Source organism: Xiphophorus hellerii, chromosome 9, assembly GCF_003331165.1.
Source record: "Xiphophorus hellerii strain 12219 chromosome 9, Xiphophorus_hellerii-4.1, whole genome shotgun sequence".
Lineage (NCBI taxonomy): Eukaryota > Metazoa > Chordata > Actinopteri > Cyprinodontiformes > Poeciliidae > Xiphophorus > Xiphophorus hellerii.
Genome location: NC_045680.1, coordinates 14,426,453 through 14,448,827, shown reverse-complemented (window position 1 = coordinate 14,448,827; position 22,375 = coordinate 14,426,453). Strand labels below are relative to the sequence as shown.

Here is a 22,375-nt window from a genome sequence, read left to right as displayed (position 1 = left end):
ATAGGAGCAGAGCAATGTTGAATCTTAGAGATTTTATAAAGAAAAAGCAGTAACGGATACATCTTCTTCATTTTAGTGCAACAGCAGGGGGGGTCATGCTATATCAGTATTAGAGTTATTCGCTGTATCTTCAGCAGGCAGTTTGTCTGACGAGGGTAAATGTTTAGCATGAAAACATTATTTCACCCAGTTTGTTTACTATCAACACAGAAGGAGGAAAGAGGAAAGGCCACAGTTTTGCCCAGCAAGTGCGTTTATCTCATATCTGTTAGGGTGTGTGCGTGTGTGCTTGTGTGTATGTGTAGCTATTTAAAAAGGATTTCAGGGTTGATTGAACCATAGAGAGATGGAGATAAATGTGTGCTGACTTTACATGAACAACCTGCCTCCACATCGCTCTTTGTGTCTGTATCTCCCTCTGAAAGGGGTCCTTGACCTCTTAAAGCCATTCTACTGCATTGCGCTAAAATCCTGACTGTTGGACTGCAGGTTCAATATTGTATGTTTCACAATCCAGGAAGAGGACTAGATTTTGTCAAAATTTGCAGTTGTTTTATTATTACAAATATTCACCTTGTGTGTGTCTCCAAACTGAGGTTGAATAAAATGGTTCACTCAACCCACTTTAGTTGAAATTTAAACCACCAGCTGCAAGGTTCATTAGCCACATAGATAATGTCTTCTGTTTTTCTCCTTCACTCCAGACTCCAGGTTTACTCTAAATCTGCTTTCAGAGGGCACTGGGTGTACTGGCTTCTCAAAGCCTCCTTTTGTTGTCATGAATTGTTATTACGGATTGCACAGTTCAAGCAAGAGGATTACCAAGAATATAGTTGTCAATAAAGAGCCGTGGCATTCCTGAGAGGGAGGTAGTGTGATTGTGTGTCAGGGTGAGTTCAAGCAACAAAGCGTGAAAGTCACCAGTGAGTCTTCAGCATCAGCAGTGTGACTTTATTAATTTAAGGACGGGTAGGAAGCCGCTGTAGCCTTGATTTCCCAGACTGTCAGGCTGACTGCATGAATCATAACATAATATATGTGTTGTTTTCTTGTCTGCTGTTGCATACATAACCTATTTTCACCACTGTCTGATGTTAAATCTGACTTCCAGTCTTAGGTCAGTTAGGATTACCATATTAATTTCAAAATGTTTTTGTTTTGTAAAGTAAACTTGTTTAATGGCAGAGATTTTTTTCAGTTCAAAAGATTACATACATTAAGATTTCGATCCCTTCAAATAAATAGAAAATCCTCATAATGACAGGTTTAGTAACATTTTAGTTAATTGGAGGCAAACCTGTGGATGCATTTTATGACAACACCTCAAACACATCGCCTTAACCGACGTGGAAAAATACAAAACTCTCCAAGGTTTCAGTAAGAGAAGTCTGGTTTAATTTTGAGGCACCTGAAGGTGTCAGGTTAATCTTTTCAACCACTTAAATGCAAGTATGAACACCAGGAGAATCTCCAACCATCTTCAGGAAACAGACAGGTTCTGTCTAGATGCGTGTTTTTGAGGACAAAAAATATACTGGAAAGAGTGAAGTAACATATCAAGGCGTTAGACGGGGTGTTAAAACTTGGGCACACACGGGTTCAAAGAAACAATGACTCCAAGCACAAAATGTCTCAGTTACATCGTTTTTGTCTGGAGGACTGGACCAAAATTCAGTCAAACCACTGCGAGTAGCTTTGAGAAGGATACCCAAAACTCTAATCATACAGGTTACAAGGAACTATGTTACTCCTTTGAGGAAGTGTTAACCTATCTTTGACCCAGAAAGTGGTTCCTCACTCTCTATGCAGCTTTCACATGCCATCTCAGCCCATGTGCTTATGTTTCCTGGAAGTAACTGGAGAGAAGAGGATTTTAAGATGAACATGTTCCCCATTACTTGGCAAATTCTTGTAGCTTCTTGATGCTCTTTGAAGAAACCTTTCCTCAGCATTTGGAACAGCTGAAACGTTTCCTTTTTAATTAATATCAGATTTCTCAATGTTTCTATATTGTTGGTTTTAGTTTATTACTTTATCTTTCTGATAAGAAAAATTGATCACTCAATGCTTGCTGTGACTTCTCAGTAATACATTTTCTGCAGACTGGAATATATTTGTTCCTCTCGCTAAGCTTTCATCTAAAGATTGGTCTGTGCTGTGTGAAATGCAAACTAACTTTAGAGTTTTCAGCACATTCTCATCATTCTGTGCAGAAAAGCTCGCTGAAGCTCAGCGACGGTTTGCAACGCTGCAAAATGAGCTGCAGTCATCAATGGATGCCCAGCGAGAGCAAAACACTCCATCCGGCCTTCGCAAACGCAAGACGTTGTTCCACCTGACGCAGGAGGAGCGCTCCAAGCACCACAACATCATGGACCTGAAGCTAGCCTTCAGCGAGTTCTACCTCAGCCTCATCCTGCTCCAGAACTACCAGGTTCCCTTCACACACACAGAGAATTATCGCTACTCTGATTTTATGTGAACAGATTTGCCCAGCCTTGTTTCACTGTATTTGTCCTGCAGCAGCATGTCTGATTACTATCTTACATAACGTTTTGGACGTATGCTATCCTCAGAACCTGAACTTCACTGGTTTCCGTAAAATCGTGAAAAAACATGACAAGATACTGGACACGACTCGTGGAGTTGAATGGCGTCTGGCTCATGTGGATGTGGCTCCTTTTTACACCTGCAAGAAGATTACTCAGCTCATCACTGAGACAGAGGTGACTGCTCACATCTCCACAAACACGCAAATACAAAATAAAGATTATACGCTGATGATATTCTTCTGTGGCTAGACTCTGGTCATCACAGAGCTGGAGGAAGGAGATCGTCAGAGGGCTATGAAGAGGTTGAGAGTTCCTCCTCTGGGGGCAGCTCAGGTCAGTATCAACTGATTATTATGTTTACTGCACCTTTGTTTCTGAAATTTCTGCTGTATTTATTTTAAGTTACACAGTCAAATATGTCGATGTAATCCTACAATGCCAACACAATGTAAAAAGGTTTTTATGAGCTAAAGTGAAAGGGTAAGAGAGGAAACCATTCTAGTCTGTTATATGCAATTCATGCTATTCATCAGACAAGATATTGTTTGGATATTACATGTGTTTGTGGGCCTTTTAATCCCATTGTTTTAGTCATTGATTTCTGTTATTTCGAACAGAAATTGTTTGAGATCCACACACATAAAAAGTATGCATGTAATAAATTGAACATATGAAGCGAATAAAATCAGCCAAATTGTTTTTTTTTTCCCCTTTAAAACGTGGAATATGGCTGAGTCGCACCTGTGAGTTAGTTTTTTAAGCTGAGTGCATTATAAAGCTGTCTTTATTAAATACAGTAGTTCTGTGTTTTCTCTGCCCGGCTCAGCCTGCTTTGGCCTGGACGACCTTCAGAGTGGGTCTCTTCTGTGGTTTCTTCATCATTCTGGTTGTCGCCTTTGTTCTCACTGGTGAGTCATATTTTAAATCATATATATATATTTTATTATACCGTTCTCTTATATTTCATTGTTATGTGTTTGATATTTTTAATTAATCTGAAGGCTAGACCATCCAATTTCACAGCTGCTCACCTCTAGTCTTCCACACCGAACCGGCCTACATCAACCGGGTCGGCCAGGACACATCCTAAGAGAAAATGTGTCACGTTGCATTTATAAAACATTGAGTCATAAATAACTATTTCAAAGTTTATCAACACAAAGATCTTTTATTAGTAGGGTGTTCTTTTAAAGGACCCTTGTATATTTACTTTATGGGATTCAGAAGAGATACAGATATTTGTGGTACCTGTGATTTTGTGAAAATAAATGATTTATTAAAAAATGTTTAGTTAAATTAAAAGTTGTTTTTTTTCTGTAAAAATCCCAAAACATACATTTATTTTAAAGCTTGTTACATATCTTTACCACAGAAGCCAGTTTGGGAGATTATTTTCAAGCACACTGTTTAATTTTTCATCTCTGCTCTGGTTTCTTTTAGGTGCTGTTTTCATTCGCTACGAGAACATTTGGCCTCTGGTGCGCATCTATCGTGGCGGCTTCCTGTTGATCCAGTTCCTCTTCCTGCTGGGGATTAACACCTACGGCTGGAGACAGAATGGAGTCAACCATGTCCTCATCTTTGAGATTGACCCTCGAGATAACTTGTCACACCAGCACCTGTTTGAGGTTAGCCAAAGGCAGAAGCACAAACAACTGAACCCAGCCAGGCGTCTCTTCAAAATTAAATTTACTTTCATATTAGTAAAAGCAATGTTTTTATTATTCTCCTGGATTTATTGATGTTGTTTAGTCCTGTTCAAGAGCATAAATGTTTTAAAATAAGTTAACCCTGCAGAAATATAAAACCCACACTTCTCAGTTTGTGTTTCATTACTCTACAGTATTGATTGTATTGAAATGTTATTGGCGCTTTCGTTTAATGCCGCTCTGTTTATGTTTCTGCTGCAGATTGCTGGTTTCCTGGGTGTGTTATGGTGTCTCAGCATCCTCTCGTGTCTATACTCAGAGTACACCTACCTCCCCATGCAGGTCAACCCTCTCATTCTTTACGGCTTCATGGTGCTCTTCCTCATCAACCCATTTAAAACCTGCTACTACAAATCCCGCTTCTGGCTCATCAAACTGCTGGTTGGTCACCTTCTTAACTAGAGTCCTTTTTTTTTATTTTCTTTTTTTAAAGATCTTTTTATAGTGTTTTATATAGTGTAGGTCGATCACGATAACGAATTTTGCTGGATGATAAATTGTTCCAAAAGTCATTGCGATAAACGATAATATTGTTGTTTTGAGGCCATTTTTAAGTAACATATCAAGATCCAAGTCGTTTTTAAATATCCAAAATAAAGGAATAAAACAACAAATAAAATTAATTTTGAAGTCTTGGTAAACAAAATTAACCTTTAAAAAAAGGGCTAGTTGAGACCAAAACACCAAACTGATGACTTTTATCATCCAGTTTTTGGTTAAAAAAAAAAACAAAGAGGGAGAGAAAAAGCACAATGAATCATGCCAATGGAAATTATTGAGTTTGTTTTAATTTATCATGCGATTTATTGATTATTATGACAGGGCTATACATGAGTTAATAAAAAGAATAAAACTGATCTATTGTATTGTTTTATATCAGTGAGCTGTTTTGACATTCTTGTGAGTGACACATAGAATGTCACATAGAGTCTCACTCCTAACCCCATCCAGCCTGTGCAGCGCATCTGATGCTCTGAAATAAGATTGAAGATGTCTGAATAAATCTCAGTGCATAAAGCCCAAGGTCAGAAACCGCGAGAGCAGAGACTAAGCTGTGCTTCAAAAGAAACCGCCGTGCCACTGGGATCAATATAGCCACACGGGCTCCGGAGCAGCACCATGGCATCCAGAGAAGTAATCTGATACTCTATTATGTAACACGGAAGCAGTTCATCATCTTTGTACAGAAACACATGTGACTTCACTTGGCATGCTCACCTTTGGGGGATTTCCAATTGGAGGAACAGTTTTTAAAGCAGCAGGTTGTTTACTATCACAGTCTGAGTTTGTATAACAGCAAAAGTAAGAACATAAAATCCATTAAAAATTATTACAGTTACACTCTTCGGTAGTAGCTTATGCAAATTTCCATATGTTCTGAAGTTTTATTGCTAAAATAAACAAAATCATATGTTATGGTTGTATCGTTGAAAATCAGAGTTTTTGATATTCATGATCGGAGCCTCTCTCTCACACTTATTGACTGAACAAGATGCTGGTCAACAATTTGCTGAGGGAGAAGATTTTTGTTTCGTTCCTGAGGATGTAATTTACATGAATGATGCTGTTTTGATGATGCCAAAGAGGTAGATGTTGAGACGGAAAACATTCCTGGACGTTTAGTCAACACAGGCCTTTATATACACAGGAAGATGATGAAACTTTTGGTTGAATTTTGGGACAAGTTGATGTTTTGGAAAAACGTCCTTGCCCCTGATTTCATTGGCAAACTGTAATGTCTTACAGTGTTTTATGTTGCTATGTATTTTTTTAGACCTTTAGGCACCTGGTAGTTTTAGTAAAGGATGAACCAAACTTGTGGAAGTCTACAATTCTTGTCTTGATATCTATTTTTTTTTCCCATAATGTCACACAACTCAAGGCTTTGCCTTAAAAAGCATCCACAGGTATGGCTTCATTTAAGCTTCTAAACCCATGTTGTCATCATCTGAGCTTTCTCAAGTTATTTAAAGGACTAGTAATCTCAGTGCGTTTAATCTTTTGAATTTGAAGAAAAATCTGATTTGTTTGAGCCTTGCGTGAGTTTCTTTTTTTATAGAGCGGTGTATTTTCCTGCTGTTATGTTCTGAAACTGAAGCATGTACCGAAAGGGTGTGAGGGACGTGTGTGTCTTTATTTTATCTTCTCAATGAATGCAGGTACAATCCAGATATCTGTCTCCAACTGCATGTTTATTAAACTGCTTTCTTTGTCTGAGCTGTGCTACATCGCTGCAGAACAGAGGATGGGGTGTGTGCAGGCGTGTGTGTGGGTGTGTTTTGGGGCGACTGGAGTGAGAACGGGGCCAAGGGTTGAGGAATAATAGAACGGGCCTCGTCTCAGGGGAGATGGAGGCTGTGACTGTGCAATCATTACAGGCATAGATCTATCAGCATGCTGATGCCCTGAGCTCCTCTGTCCCTCGTCCTCCTTCTCGCCTATACACACCCCCCTCCTCATATCTTGTCTTTGCTTCGCAGCGCCCCACAGTTCCCAGTGTTCTCGCTCAGCCCTCCCCCAGTGATGAGGCTGTAATCAGCCTTGATTAATTTGGCACCATTACAACCGTATGAGGGGTTTTTAAAACAAAAATGACTATTTTTTATTATTTTAATGCAGGATATCTCTTAGGAAATGGAAGATTTATTAGACATTTCAGTCTGCAGTTCACTGGACTGTATGTTGCTATAAGAGCTCCTATATTCTTTAATAGAAACCACTCATAAAATGTATTAGAACAAACTGCTGCAGTTGTAACATGCAGTAGTGTTTATTCAGCAAATGAAAACCTGACCATACAAGCACAGCAGGATTAGCCTTAAGACATCAACGCAGAGTGGAAATAAGTTCAAAATCCTCCTGATCAATACACACTTTGATTGGCACGATCAATTTTTTCTGAGGGTATGTGTGGTTTTTCTCTGACACTGTAAATGGGGAGCAGCATACAGTCACCGGCTGAATGTCAGAGGAGGCCTGCGGGGTTAATGGAAAAAGTCGAGCAGGATTGTATCATTTTACAAATGTGGTCAATAGCTGCAGCTCCTGCCAAAGCCGTATCCCAAATAACATTCCCATAGACGCATTTCCTGGCTGCCCGTGCGTTACTCCACTGATTAGCAACACAAATAAAACATGAACACCAACGCAAACCGTGACTCACCACAGCATCCTGTGCAGGGCCGATAAGGCAGTCTGGAGGATTTATTCTTTTGTGTCTCCAATTATTCAGAGCTTTTTCCCCATCTTAAGGTTTCTCCAGAAATACTTCTCACTAATTATTGAATTATTTTGTCCTCCTGTTGGAGCAGCTTCAACTGAGTCTGACATACGAGCTACAGCTCGCTTTAGTAAGGTCATCCAAGTCTTTTTTCTGAAATGTACCGACCATTTTCCATTTCAGGAGTTCTGTGCATGCCCTCTCCTCACCTGCTGTCTTTCCTCTCTGGTTTGTCTCCAGTTTCGTGTTTTCACTGCACCGTTTCATCGGGTGGAATTTGCAGACTTCTGGCTGGCAGATCAGCTCAACTCTCTGGTGGTTGTACTCATGGACTTCGAGTATCTCATCTGCTTCTACATCTTTGAGTTGCAGTGGAGCAGCAGCAAGGGGCTGATTCCCCCAGGTGAGGTGTTGATTCAGCTCGGCCAACAGCTAAAAGGTTGCTCCGTTGAATTTTGGCTTGAACCTTTCAGTGACTCCCAAAGCTGTGTTAACCTGTGATTCACTAGCAACCTGCCCACTGACTGGTATATTCCTCTCAACGTTTGCTCTTAGATATGTATATTTTTTGTCCTTCACCTTGAATTTGTTCAGATCTTTAATTTTTATGTACTCTTCTCATAAGACCTGCAGTTTAAACTCTGGATGTTCAGGGTTTATTTTTGTCATTCTTGGGAATAAATACTAGTTATGGTTGTACTTTGTGTTTTAAATGCTTTCAGAAATACCCACTTTGGGTAAATTAATATATCAGGGGCTCACATAATTTCTAAAATAAAATATGGTCTTTAAATTTAAGCAACCTGAGCTTAAAATGAGGAAATTATCTTGCATAAAAAACTGGATTCATGTTTAAAAAGGAACACTTTTTTCTTTTTGTTTAGTGGGTGAGAGAATTGATCCTACAGAGAATAGAAATCTGTATCTAGATGATGCGTAACACTGTGATGCCTGTAGGTGTGAGTGTGAATTGTTGTCTGTCACTTTGTGTGATCCCGTTCATTGATGGGAATCCACTGTTCACCCTGAGATGCTCCTCCTCATCTTGAAGCCTTCTAAGTGATAATTGAGCTTTTTCAGTGCCTTGCAAAAGTATTCACACAACTTGAACTTTTAAAGGTGCACTGTTGCAAGACATTGTGTGAATGAGCTGGGTGTAAAGTGTTCAGATTTTTTGACATAAAATATGACAGACATGATGCTAATTGGTGCCCTCTGCTTCCATCCTGCTAGTTAACTCAGAGCTAATGGCTTGTAAATGTTTGGCCGCACAGAGGTCAATGTCTGACCCTCATAATGAAGACCGTTTCTGTCCTCAGAGGAAACTGTAACATTGCTGTATTGTATTCTAGATTCCGGTCACCACATCTGCCACAGCTACTGGTACGGCCTGCGCGCCATCATCCAGTGTCTGCCCGCCTGGCTTCGTTTCATCCAATGCTTGAGGCGTTACCGTGACACCAAGAGGGCCTTCCCACACCTGGTCAACGCCGGCAAATACTCCACCACCTTTTTTGTTGTCACCTTCGCAGCTCTCTACGCCACACACCAGGGTAAGACTCGGGACAGACGACGCATTAAGGCAGGGAGCTGTCCGTTTTATGACTCATCTCTTCCCGTACTCGATTTGATTTGTGCTGAGCAAAGATGATAACACATCGGTTCCCAAATGCACTGCTTGCTGTAAATTCCTGTTTTGAATCATTGCAGACGCATTGAAGAGAGATGTAAGACTTTTTGAAGCTTTAAATCAGCAGTACTGATGTGTTGCTGTGTTAGAGGGGCATGTCAACACACAAGTCTCTGAGTCTTTTGTGGGTGTGTGTGTGTGTGCTCGGGAAGCAGAGGTGACCTTGAGTGCAATTGCTGGAAGCCGGCGTCGGTTTCCTACTCTGTGCCCAGAGCTTTATAATGCAACAGGAGAGGTTTGTCAAGCCGAGCTGCGGATAAACAAGATTCTGCTCTCACAATGTAGTTTCACTCTCAGGGCAAGAGGTTAGAGAGACCAGAAATGTACTTTGGACAACAAATAAAGAGAAGAAGATAAAATGAGAAACATTGCATTTCAAATTCTTTTCGCAGGAGCATAAAAAACATGAAGAAAAAGTTGTATTAATAGTCCGGTCACTCTCTGGCTGACAGCTTTACAATTAGACTGGAGCTTGTTTTCAAAACAGAAAAAATAAATCATAATTATTAGGTCAGTCTCCATCAAAATCTTGGAGATTTGTCCCCTCTGCCACACTCAAAGCAATCATTTCACCCGACACGTATTTAATCTCTGGCATTTTCCCTGCAAACAGATTCATTTTTCTGCAAAATGCCAGCTGTGGAACCTAATCTGCAGCCTTTCAAAATGCTAAATGTTATGTCTCGCTCTGACTTTATTCCTTTGCGGTAAAAACTTGAATCAATACATTTGCTTCTCATGCTGACCGCCGGTCGTATTGAATGAACCCAAGCTGAGAGACTGAGGCAGACAAATCCCTCTTTTATTTTCTTTTTAAACCCACTGCTCGGTAGGAAAGACGTCCATTAAACCATATCCTTCTTCCTCCTCCGTTGTGAAGCCTGTGCGCTCTTCCATTAATGGCCTCTCTTCATGTGTTATTCTCTGTGAAGCTGTCTTTCATCCTGCATGTAATGGAGACTGAGGCCGAGCGTTGGTTAAGTAGAGGAGGAGGTTGGAATCTCACATGGATGATGATGGTTAAGGAAATCGCCTGTTGTTGAGATATTTTAAGAATCATGTGCAGCAGCAGCTCCTCCAGATTTTAAAGCTTGTTTAAGGGATCAATTCAAGCAGCAGTATCAAAATATTCTGCATCTATACTTAGATTTGATTAAAAACTCTTCCAGCTGCGCTTCCTCTAAACTGGCGCCAAGTCTTCCTGCATTACTCTGCAGCGCCGGTAGAGCCGCTCAGTGTCATGTTCTCACCACTGGGTCCAGCTGTAAAAGGTGCCTCAGATGCCAGTCATAATCTGGCGGATGTCCCAGTGTCTCGTGTCACCTTTGCTGCTATCCTGATCACAGCCGGCAGGTTTAAGTGTTTCCTCGCTGTCAGACCGCCCCCCTGATTTGTGTGAGTCAGAGCCCACATTTAGATCTGGGAAAGCAGGAAGAGAAAAATGCATCAGGATGCCAATAAATCATGGAGCACTCTGCTGCAGAGATGAGTTTAATTAATTGACCAGCGACACCTTTTACGGATCTGAAGCTGCAGAATTAGAAAGGTGTGTTAATTCTGCATATACCACTACACGATCCTCTGTTTGTGTTGTTGGTCTGAAACAGAAAACAATTCACATGTTGTCCAGAAGCCTGAGCGTGTTTCCTTTAGAGAGTCCCTCACTTCACTGCTATGAATGACTGATGGGACTCCATCATGAAGCTGTAATCTCAGCAGATTACAAAGAAAGAAAGTTATTTCTACTTTAACAGTAGTAATAACAGTAGTTATTTCTACTGTTAAAGTTATGATACCGCTATAACTACATTTTATTGTAAATGTTAAATTCAGTGATGCATTCGAGCCCATGAATACAAACACACCTGATTAGGATTTTTATCAAAAATGGAAACAGTACGACAGCCCCAAATTAAAAATGTTCATCTGAATTTGAAAGAAGAAGCCTTTAGCAAACACTTAAATCAGAGAGTTAGCAAGCCCACTGCACTCCTCTTATGAGTTGTTTCAGCATCCTTCATGCTCCTGCTACATGCTAATCCTCCTCCTGTGCTCTGCTAGGCTTGCCACTCAAATTACCCAACAGGAAAAGTGCTTGCTCACAAAAGCCGTGTAGGAATATGCTGTGTCTGTAAAAGTGTATTCCTTCTGTGCAAAGCAATACACAAACCTGCCTCATGCAGCATAACTCTATAATTACAGATTTATTGGGATTTACCAAACATCTTTAAATGAAGGCAGGAGGAACTGCTTTGTTTTTAATTGCAAGAACGGAGATTGTGATGTGACTTCTTTCTGCGCTTTAAAGCAGTTCATATGGGATGTCAGTGGATGGAACGTACTCTTTTGATTTAATTTAGTTTCAATGGGAAAACATCCATTTATATACAAATTTCTGAGACAGTAACTGCCTTTAAATGTATCTTCACAGGTTCAAATGTTTGGTTTATAATGGCTATTTATGAAAACGCTGACATTGCCTGGTTATATACTTAGCTCACTATAAGCTGCTTCACAGCTATGCAACACATTTAGTAGCTTTCTGTAACAAGAATGATGGATGGAGGTCCTAAAGTTTTTGCTTTTTAACTTCTGGGATTTCTTGGCGACTGAAACTTCTTCTTGTTAGCATTTAAGACAAGCTCTAGCCTTCTTACAACCAGCTGCACTGAACATACAAAGCAACATGTCATCCAGTTTATTGGACACTTTATTCTGCATCTTATTAGGAACAGTATGAGAAATTTTTGTGGTTTAGTTGCTCAAAAAAACCTCCTAAGGTTGCTGCGGGCTAATTGTAGCATCGACCAACATCTTTGGTTCTCCGTGTCTTGATAAAAATCCATTATTTAAAAGCTTTTGTTTACTTCTTCACTGGGGATGCCAGTAATTATTGAGGGCATCATAGACTACATCTCTCTGTCTGGGAAATCCACAGCATATTCCCAAAGAATAATGCCAGGCCTGCTACTCTCTGTGAGAGACTGACTGTGAAGAGTACAGCTTAGCTTGGTTTGCTGGACTCTATTGGAGTAGAAAAAACTCAAAACTGTCAGCTTTTGTAACCTAATTTCATCTGCTGACCCCTCGTTTACTATCCGGAGGAATTGCTGCACTCACACCTTTACTGATAAAGATAAAAGACTCAGAGTTTAGTCTCTGACTGCCTCCCTGAACTCCAATTCGCCAAAAGCAATCATTGCATGTCTGGGTTCAGATTCAGGCTGAAGGTCGGAAGTGTCTCTCTTGTGCGGGCGGACTGCATCAGAAATGTTGTGATAGGTGGAAATAAAGGTATGGTTAGATGAAACAGATTGAAGCACATTAACTGAACCAGAAAGACAAATTCAGGAAAAATTAAATGCCTTTTTCTGAAGCAAAAACCTCACTCAGCCTCCAAATTTAATTACAATAAATATATTAAAATGAGATTAATTTGGTTACCTTATGTTTTTGCCAGAGCACGATTCTGTATTATTAGTCATAATTTCACGCCTGACAGCTCAAAAAGACAAAAGGTTGAAGCGGATTTGCAGGAAGGGTCTTTAAGCCATGAGCTGAAATTTCCATTATCCACTAGTTCCCAAGACGGCCCTCCATTCCTGATAGCTTGACTTGAAATAACAGGATTAGGACAGGTGTATTATCAGTGTCTGCATGCCGACTCTCAGTAGAGTATTTACAAAACGAGAAGCTCTTCAAACTGCAGTGTGGCTGTTCTAACCTGACCGCTTTAAACCCAAACTGCTTTAAAAACGAGCTATTATACCTTGTTGAAGAACCGTGTTCCCATGGGAACGGATGAGATATCGTTGTAACAGCAGTGACTGACTCTTCTTGTTTTGAATTTATTTCAGTGGGATGTTAGATAAAATGAGCTCCAGCTAAATCGCTGTAACGGCCCAGGCTCCTGTGAACAACAATCTCTGCTCTGTGTTTGATTGTGTGTGGACTGAATGTGCGTGACAGGAACCAGTGACCAGCGTTTGCCCTAACTGAGCATCCGATCAATGTCCATCTCACCATTTTAACCTCCTAATGGCTGAGGATCCTGGTGAAAAACGGCATCGGCCTCCACAAACACCGAGGGGTTAAATACCTCTAACACACTGAGGAAATCACCAGTAGATATTCTCCACTGAGGGGTCTATTGTGGAGGACTAGGTTTAATCTACATCTGGGAGACGTGTGTGTGGCCGTAGGGACTACTTCCATCTCATTGCTCAGCAGACAGCACAATGAAGGCAGCAGTTAACGGAGCGGTGCTGCAGTAATTCTCCGTTAGGAACGTCGCCGCTCTAATCCCCGGCGTCTCGTTGGCTGGTAGCAGGAAGAAACGGTGACGATGACAAATTGGAGAGAGCCTGGTCTCCGTCTGGAAGCTGGTGTGAGTCACAGTGAAAGGCCACAGGGCGCTGATTTATATATCAGCACCTGCTGAGCAACAAGCAGATCACATCCACAGTTCGTCCGTGTAGTGCACGGCGGTGCTGCTGAGGACAGCTAATTACAAACACTCCCATTATACGCAGCAGACATCTGTAAACTGATTTAACGATTTCTATGCAAACTGAAGGCACCACAGTGATCTAATCGTTACCATTACGACCCAAATATAAAATGTTGCACATGATGAGTTATTTCCATTCTGATGATTAATATTTTTTGAAGAGCAGTTTTGTTTGCAGTGACTTCATAATCAATTTTATTTACTGTTTCTGTTGTGAGTGTTTTTTATTTATTGTTTTTAGTTGCTGTGTTTTATTGGACGTCTAAAATGTCTTCCAGTTCCAGTCAGGACTGTTCTGTACAAATTTAATGTTTATTACTCTTTAAGAGGACAAACTTATTATCCCATTATCAATATATTACTTGAAGACGGTCTCAAAACAACATTATTACTGTTTGTTGCAATAATTTCTGGGACAAGTTATGGCCCAGTAACGTTTGTTATAGTGACGGGCAATACTCCAGAGCTGTGATCTCAGCAACTGATTTTAGGATGCTTAGCAGAGTTAGCTCTGTAACAGCATGAATATCAAACAAAATCACCAACTGATGGAGATGGATGGTATTTATCCTTTAGATTTTTACACAGGTTAGTTTATATCAGTTCTTGTTGATAAAACTAACTGAATAAGAGGTTAAATGAACCTGGGAATGGGAAAAAAATATATAAGAGAGTGTCAAATCTCTGATAATTTACTCATTTTGAGTATGATATCATAATCAGATTCGTTATCAGAACATGACCATAACCATCCTAATAGAATAGAATAGGATATTCCTATTAAGGTTCATGGCCATATGTGAATACATGAATACAAATAAAACTCTTGTATGAAAGTTTTAGGATGTGGTATTTTGACAGGTTCTGAAGTGACATACTGATTATTTATTCTTAAAAATATTTGTTAGACAAACTTTCAAATATTTCAAGATTACTTTTTTCACAACATACCAGAATTAGGAGATGTACAATTAATCGCAGTGAAATATAATATTGCTCTTTATAAAATGCTTTATATTTGGTAAAACGCCACAAATTAATTATATAACTTGTCAAATTTGCCTGGAGCCTCAGTACGAACGCTTTGTTAGAGCAATATGAGTAATATGTGGAAGATCCCCAGTAGTAATGGGAAATGCAGGAATACAGTTAATTTGAATTTTTATTTTGAGTATATGCTTCCCTATTCAGGCGTGTGTTTTTGGTGATGGATATTTGTTGGTGATTTAAAGCAGACAAATTAACTGAATCTTTACGCAAATGATAAAAATAAATCCCAACGTGGAAAAAAATGAAAGGGGCAAAAGCATGTGCTTCAGGTCATCTATCATAACCACCACTGCTGTTGAACTCATGACTGTAGAGCTCCCCCTTGTGGACATTACATTGAAGCATTTTTCTATGTCAAGTTATGCCTTAAATCATTTGACATTTTTGTGTGGTTATTTCAGAACAAGGACACACGGACGCAGACATGTTTCTGTACCTTTTGATCGTGTTCTCCACCATCAGCTCCCTCTACACTCTGACCTGGGATCTGATTATGGACTGGGGTCTGTTTGATCGTGGAGCTGGTGAAAACACTTTCTTGAGAGAAGAAATCGTTTACCCGCACAAGGTAAAGTCACAGTGACGTCGAGTCCTTGTAAAACACAGAAACACCCAGAACCTCTGAACCTATCAATCAGTAAGTTTAACTGTGTAATTATTGGGTTTGTGTGATCTCTGCATCCACTTTCGCTATAGAGACGGCACTCTTCTGCAAAAGAAAAATCAAGTCTATATATCTTTTACTTAGTACTACCCCACACTTCCACACAGTACGTCAGAGTGAACACAACAACCACAGAAAAGAGACATTTAACCAAAAAAAATGAGTAAAATATATGTATCTTCATTGGGATCTGAGAAGGATGTGGCTTTAATTTATTAATTCAAAAAGCTTTACTGCTTACCAACATGAATATGATGAATCTTTGATGAAGACAACACCTTAATTGTTTAATTTATCCCTGTATTTATGACCTCAGTTTTTAAATTCTTACTATTTAGATTTTTCTGTAAAGCACTTGGAATTGTCTTGTACACAAACTGTGCAACAGAGATAAATTTGACTGCCTAGCCCACGAGGAGCACCCACTGAGCCTGCTCTCTGTCTGTCCAGGCCTACTACTACTTTGCCATCGTGGAGGACGTGCTTCTGCGTTTTGCCTGGACCGTCCAGATCTCTCTTTCTACAATGACCGACCCTCACTCTGTGGGCAACATCGTGGCCACCATCCTAGCTCCTCTGGAAGTCTTCAGGTACATTTTCTCCTCGTGTTGCTAAATTTTCCTTGTGCTCCAAACAGACTCGGCCCTCAGACTAACTCATCCTCCCCTCCTTTCCTTCCTAAAAGGCGCTTCGTGTGGAACTTCTTCCGCCTTGAGAACGAGCACCTGAATAACTGCGGCGAGTTTCGAGCGGTGCGAGACATCTCGGTGGCGCCGCTCAACGCTGATGACCAGACGGTGCTGGAGCAGATGATGGACCAGGAAGACGGCATCAGGAACCGTTCAGGCAAGACCTGGAAGAGGAACCACAGCTTGTCTCTCCGACGCCCCCAGCTGTCCTCCTCACAGTAAGTAATCACTGACCCATTCAAAAAATGTGAATATTATTGAAAAGTCAATTTATGTCCGTAGCTCCAATACCATTTTACAGATCAATTAGTCAAAAATTGATGTTTTAACATATTAAAATTTTATAACTTCAGACCAGTAAAAGGCTATTTTTAAAAAGAGAAATATAGGTTTAATAGAAATATCTTTAACACCTGTGTAAAGGTTATTTTAAAAAGGGACTTTTAATGTGGGAATGTTTTCATTTTAATTAGGAACAAAAGAGAGAATTTTTATTTTTATATTTTGTAAAAAGCATCACTAGTTTTGTAACTCACCATTCAAAGAGTAGAATGAGTTCACAATGACATAACATCACACAGCTGTTTTACTTCTACTCCATCCTTAATGGTTTGAATAACATTTTACAGAAAATAGTAAGATATTTTGAGAAACTATGAGCTTTGTGACGTATTTTGAAATAAGACAATAAAAGATTGTGGTCTCTTTGATCCTGGTATTTAGTGTTAACAAAGCAGGACAATGACATGGTGACAAGGCCTAAACAATAATAACACAAGTCGCATATATTTGGAAGTGTGAACAACCACGGCAAAAAAAATAAATCCGATTTGACAAAAAAAATCGGAATTGGGTCACTTGAGGCTGCAGTGTGAATGTAGCCTAAGTGGTTTATACGTGTTGAGGAAGAAATAATGTATATGAAGTAACCTGAAATAAACCATTATGTAAATATTAGTTCAATAAAAGCAAAAAGATTAACATGAAAGATGTAAATAATAAATAAATGTATCTGATTTTCTGTTTTTCTTTAGCTCGAAGAAGGACACAAAGGTGCTGATTGAAGATACGGATGACGAGGCCTTCAGCTGAGTCCGCTCCATCATCTAAAACACACACACACACACACACACCATGCTATATTTATAAGGACCGCCGTTCTTTTCCTCCTTCATAGTGTAACGTGTTGGTTTAAACATCAGTGTAATCGCTAAAATGCATAAGCTCCTCATTTTAACAGAGATTACCTCATCTTCATAATCTCTCAGTGTCTAGAGTTGGTCCTTAGAAGTATAGGAAACACAAAGTACAATCCAGAGACACACAAACACGAAGAGAAAACCTGCTGAAGCACAAGCAACATGTCATCTCGGTGCTGTTGAGGAGAGAGCCGACGCTACATTCACACTGATGTCAAAGAAACCTTCTTCACTTAACTTACAGAAGCAGATCACACTGCCTGGGATGATTCAAAGCTTTTATTGAGAATGACTTCTTTACTGTCTGTTTGGGGCTTTTTTTTACGTTGAGATGTTTTGGGTTTTGTTGAGTTTCTCTTCAGGACGCACTGCGGACGACTGTTCACACGCCTTTCTAACACCTCCGGGATCAACAGGGAGAAGACGAAGCCAATAAAAGACTAAAAGCAGGAATCTAAGAAAGGACTGAAAACACGTGACACCATATCTAACAAATCAACTGGTTTCAACTTGTTGATTTCTTTTATACTCCTTTTGTTATGTTTTTCTTTTCTTTAGCTGTAGTGAACGATCGCAACCTTTGAAGCACTTGCAGGAAAAGTGCGTTTACAACATGAAACATGAAAAAGGTTCCTTAAAAAATATGAAAGATGTTTCAATTCAAACATTTATCTTTGACGTTTCTTTGTTATATACGTGTATTACTACTATAGATGTTTATACTAATAGACTGTTGATGTGTTTTATAGCGTTAAATGTGCCACGTCTTTATTAGAAACACAGAGCCCTGAGGTACTCCCCGACTTAATTAGAGGATTTTAAATCTCTGATGTTATCTTAAAGTGCTCTTTTACACTGACTTCAGCTAAGGTGCATGCGTTGCAATTAACACTGGTTACCAAAGTTTTCTTCCTTATGAATGTGATTCAAATGAGGATAAATCTGTTCATCACGTCTGCCTGATCGCGTCAAACGATACCAGAGCCGGAGTTTTGTTTATCTGCTGCAATCTGCTTCATTTTGCAGTCAGCCTGCGGCTTGTTGGAAACATGAGTGGACATCTAATCCTATAAAAGGTCTTTAGATAGGTTCATCTCAGTAAATTAGAATATCACAAAAAAGTTCATTTAGTTCAGTAATTCACAAAATTGAGGTCTTCAGGAAGTTGAACTACGAGCGCCTCTAGCTTGTTTGTATTGTCTTTGGTATCTCGTTTTCCTCTAGGTAATAAATAGCTTCTCTATTAGGTTCAGTTTTTGCTGGCCAGTCATGGTTAGTCATTGATATTATGGTCATTAATGTAGGTATTGATACCTTAGATACCTTTGGCAATGCGGAAAATGAAATCACCATCTCGAGAAAGATTGAAACATGATTTGATCTAAAATGTTCTGGTAAATGGTTGAATTCTGTGCGGCTCCACCTGGTTTCATTTGAACTTTGAACTTTGAACAGCAGGTCTTTATTTTTCTCTTTATTCAAGTTAAGGTGATTTTGATGTCTCTTGTTCAGGAGTGTTCAGAGTTTGCCAGAGTCCTTCTGTGTGTGGCATTAATTACACAATCATACCTTTTCTTTCCACTCAACTTTCCATCAATGTACTTGTGTATGGCTGTTCTTCCCCACACCATTAACTTTACATCTGCCATGAAACAGTTGGTTAGCTGCATAAATAAATGAGTTTCACTGATGTTCTAATTTGCAGAAACGGGAATTAAAGGTGACGCTAATCAGCTAAAAACGGAAACAATATAATTTTCATGCGCTGTGGTTACTGTCCAGAGATGAATACGTTGTATAGTTTTAGGACTGAAGTCTTTGTAGCAGTTTAAATGAAAGCTTCTTGCTGAATTGGTTTCTGCTTACAAACAGAAACATTTCTAGAAATGTTTGTGCGTGCTTTGATTTCTGTGATCACGGCACCAGGGTTCTGATGGAAACTAGGATTTCTCTCTGTTGCCAGATTACCCCTTATGTTGACTTTTGAATAAATTCAGAGGCTTTTTTTAAAATTATTATTTCTGTGAATGAACTATTTGCTGATTGTCAGACTTCTATCATTCTACGCTCCATTTATGTTTTTGATCTTCAGTGTGGCCTCGCCTGTTTGACTTCAGGTGTTGTGGTTTCTTCAGATAAATGTGCTGATGTCTGCTCTTATTTCTCTGCTGGCTTTGCTCAAATATGTTACCAGAATTTTTAAGTGAGTTCCTTCCTCTAGTAACAAGCCCTGGTTGTCCTAGAAAACTTGACGCGTGTTTTCTAGTCGCTTATACTCCCATCCGATCTTAATGTGAACTGGAAAGTTTAAAGGGTGGAAAACCTCTCTGTCCACATTGATACTCTGCACAGACACTGCAACAGACATTCACACACACGCTGACAGCTCACATCGTCTCTCTTGTCAGACAGTTTTGTATAAAGGTTATGTCGTCTTGCCTGCATGCTGCTCTTGTTTTTACTTTGTACAGAGCTCTTAATTTATTCAACATAGTGTTTATATTAGTAATATTTGCACACACCGACAATGATGAATTTTTATTTGCAGCCATTTGTGCTCCTGGACAAGCAGTATTTTTTAGGCAAAGAGGAGTTTTTTGTTGATTGTATGCAATCCTGCACTCTTATTTTGATTTTTCCTCTGCCTGTGTAAAGCTGTTGAAACGTGTTTGTAAGAAGAAGAACTGATGTTTCGCTGTATCTTGTTGGTGGTTTCTTTAAATCTAAAAGCCTCACGGCGGGGGTCCGGGGGCAGATTCCTGAGGCTGTTATGCTGTTTGTACATTTGTGAAAGTGCATGAAAACGTTTGTGACATCTGTTGTTGGTGACTGTCCTGCAGACAGAAGCACTTTGACACATTTCAGTTCAGCCCAGGGACAGACTGTGGTCCAAGCAGAAGTCGGTAAACTGATCCCAGATCAGTTTAGATGACCTGTGTCTGTTCATAGAAGCTGAAAACAGGGTTATTTTGTACAGTTTCGTGTTTGATGAGATGATGGTGAAAAACCCTGACATCCCGTTTTCTGATTTTGTTTTTTTTCTTACCCACTGCTTGCTGAAACCTTCATGGTGTAAAAGTGCTTAAATGTGTGCACCCCTCACTCCCCGATTGATGTCGTTTGTACCCTTTCTCTGAACTATTTGAACGTGCTAGTACCCGTAGTTTGGTAGATGGATGTTCTGCTTTGATAACTTTAAGAAAAACAAGAAACTAAATGTGATTTTAAGAGAAAATGTCTCAACATTTCTCCCCGAGTTGCTTTTACAGAGTAGTTTGTACATGTTGAGTGTTTACCAATGTTCTATGATGGTTTTTCTCATGGTCTTTGTATTTCTGTAAACACTTTGGTGATCCTGTCATATCTGGGTTTTATAAACCATGATTATTTTTAAAACTCACTCTGCCTCTTGACCCTTCTTTCACCTTCTGTTTTTATTCTCCATCAGATGAGAAACTCTGCCTAGGGACATTTTCAGTTTCAGTGGTGTGTCGCTTCAGCTCTGACCGACCTTTTGCCTGATTCATAGGTACTTTAGAGTGTGTTGGTTTCCTCTTTGTGACCGCCTGTGTTTGTTTTTAAGGTCTGTGTGGTATGTTTCAGTCCAGTTCAAAGCCAATTCTTCAGCATTCTTCCTCTTTAGGCTGACTGGTTGGCAGGATTTACAGATTGGTGACATTTTTTTCCTTCATTCCTTGTATTTATAGAAGTTACTCACCCCGTATCGCCTGAAAACAGCTTTTTGGTGGAGAGAAGACCAAGCCCAATTAATGTTAGAGATGTCCCAAACAGGAGTTTGTTTTGTCCCCAATATTAAAAATATCCACTCATATTCCAGTAGATTTAATAAATGCATCTAAAGTCAACATTTGCTGCAAATTAAGTTTGACAAAATTACTTTTCTCCAAGCTTAACATAAAATTCCACCTTTAAAGTTGCAACCTGAGCTTTAATAAAAGGATGTTTGCATATTTCTTAAAACTGTCCCTATGTTGTGACATAAAATTAATTTGTGAAAAAAAAAAAACTTGTTCAATTTGCCTCCTCCCAGTGCTACAAAAGACAACCAATCAGAGCCAGGAGGAAGGGCTTAGTATCCCCTTCATGACCAGTATCTTTAGTTCTTATTGTCCTCCTTCCTTTTATGACCCACTACAAACTATTCCTGGTCAGATAGCAGCTTCTGGCAGAAATCCTGAGGCAGCAAAGCCATTCTCCTCCATTCAGTTAACAATACTGATATTTTTAAATGACATTAAAATCAGGCAATTAGGATGTAATCTGAAACCTTGGTGGTTTTTAGATCATTTTCCGGTTTGAAGCTTCAGGTTCCTCACAGACATCTGTGACTTGCTCGTGCTTCTTTGAAACCAGCTTTCCATCAACATGCCTTGCTTCATTTGTGCCAGAGGAAGCAAAGCAGCTCCAGAATATCTTCCAGACATTATTCACTACTAACGCAGCAATATTCTGCTTTGAACAAATGGAAAAAAATGAAGATGAATGCAAAAGCAACAGACATGAGAAATGTTCCCATGTTCAGTCTGTCACATCTGTCCTGCTTCAGAAATTATTTATTTTTAACAGCCGTGTTACGGTCTGGTAATCTAAAATAATTATTCAACTGCCTGTGAAAAAGTTCTGCAGACTTTAAAGATTATCCGGTTTTAATCAGCTCCTCATAATTAATCTTCAGGATCATGACAAAACCTGTCATGATCAGTTCCTATTTAAAGTCAGAGCCCAAGTCTATAGCTCTGTATCACACTCACCCCTTTGTTTTGCATTAATCTTGTTAAAAATGTTCTCAGTCACCCTTCATTCAATATATTGATAAGAATAAATGTCTAATTTAGAAATATAACACTAAAATGTGGTATTTTAAAAAGACTTTGCTTCATAACTGAAGGTAAAATCATTAATTGGACTTTAAATCTGTTGGGTTTGTATGATGTGTGACGTACAGTAAAGCTAATAATGTACTTTATGATACGTTTGAGTGCAGCTGCGATATCTCATGTTAGTCCTGCAGCTCCTTTGTGACATTCAAACTGATGAATATCTGGAGCAACAAACAACCCGTCAGTCCAAG

The 22,375-nt window shown here is 39.5% G+C and overlaps 1 protein-coding gene across 1 annotated transcript in view; it reads left to right on the top strand.

Annotated features, from left to right (window-relative positions):
• xpr1a (xenotropic and polytropic retrovirus receptor 1a) overlaps window positions 1-20,683 on the top strand; it is a 65,199-nt gene extending 44,516 nt beyond the window's left edge. Inside the window, exons 4-15 of the mRNA XM_032573113.1 lie at window positions 2,214-2,434; window positions 2,577-2,726; window positions 2,802-2,885; window positions 3,379-3,460; window positions 3,993-4,180; window positions 4,463-4,642; window positions 7,722-7,884; window positions 8,834-9,034; window positions 15,133-15,299; window positions 15,846-15,985; window positions 16,081-16,302; window positions 17,119-20,683. Of these exons, the coding sequence (XP_032429004.1) occupies window positions 2,214-2,434; window positions 2,577-2,726; window positions 2,802-2,885; window positions 3,379-3,460; window positions 3,993-4,180; window positions 4,463-4,642; window positions 7,722-7,884; window positions 8,834-9,034; window positions 15,133-15,299; window positions 15,846-15,985; window positions 16,081-16,302; window positions 17,119-17,176 (1,856 nt within the window). The 3' untranslated portion in view covers window positions 17,177-20,683. The remainder of the gene's footprint in view (window positions 1-2,213; window positions 2,435-2,576; window positions 2,727-2,801; window positions 2,886-3,378; window positions 3,461-3,992; window positions 4,181-4,462; window positions 4,643-7,721; window positions 7,885-8,833; window positions 9,035-15,132; window positions 15,300-15,845; window positions 15,986-16,080; window positions 16,303-17,118) is intronic.
• The last annotated feature ends 1,692 nt before the right edge of the window (window positions 20,684-22,375 follow it).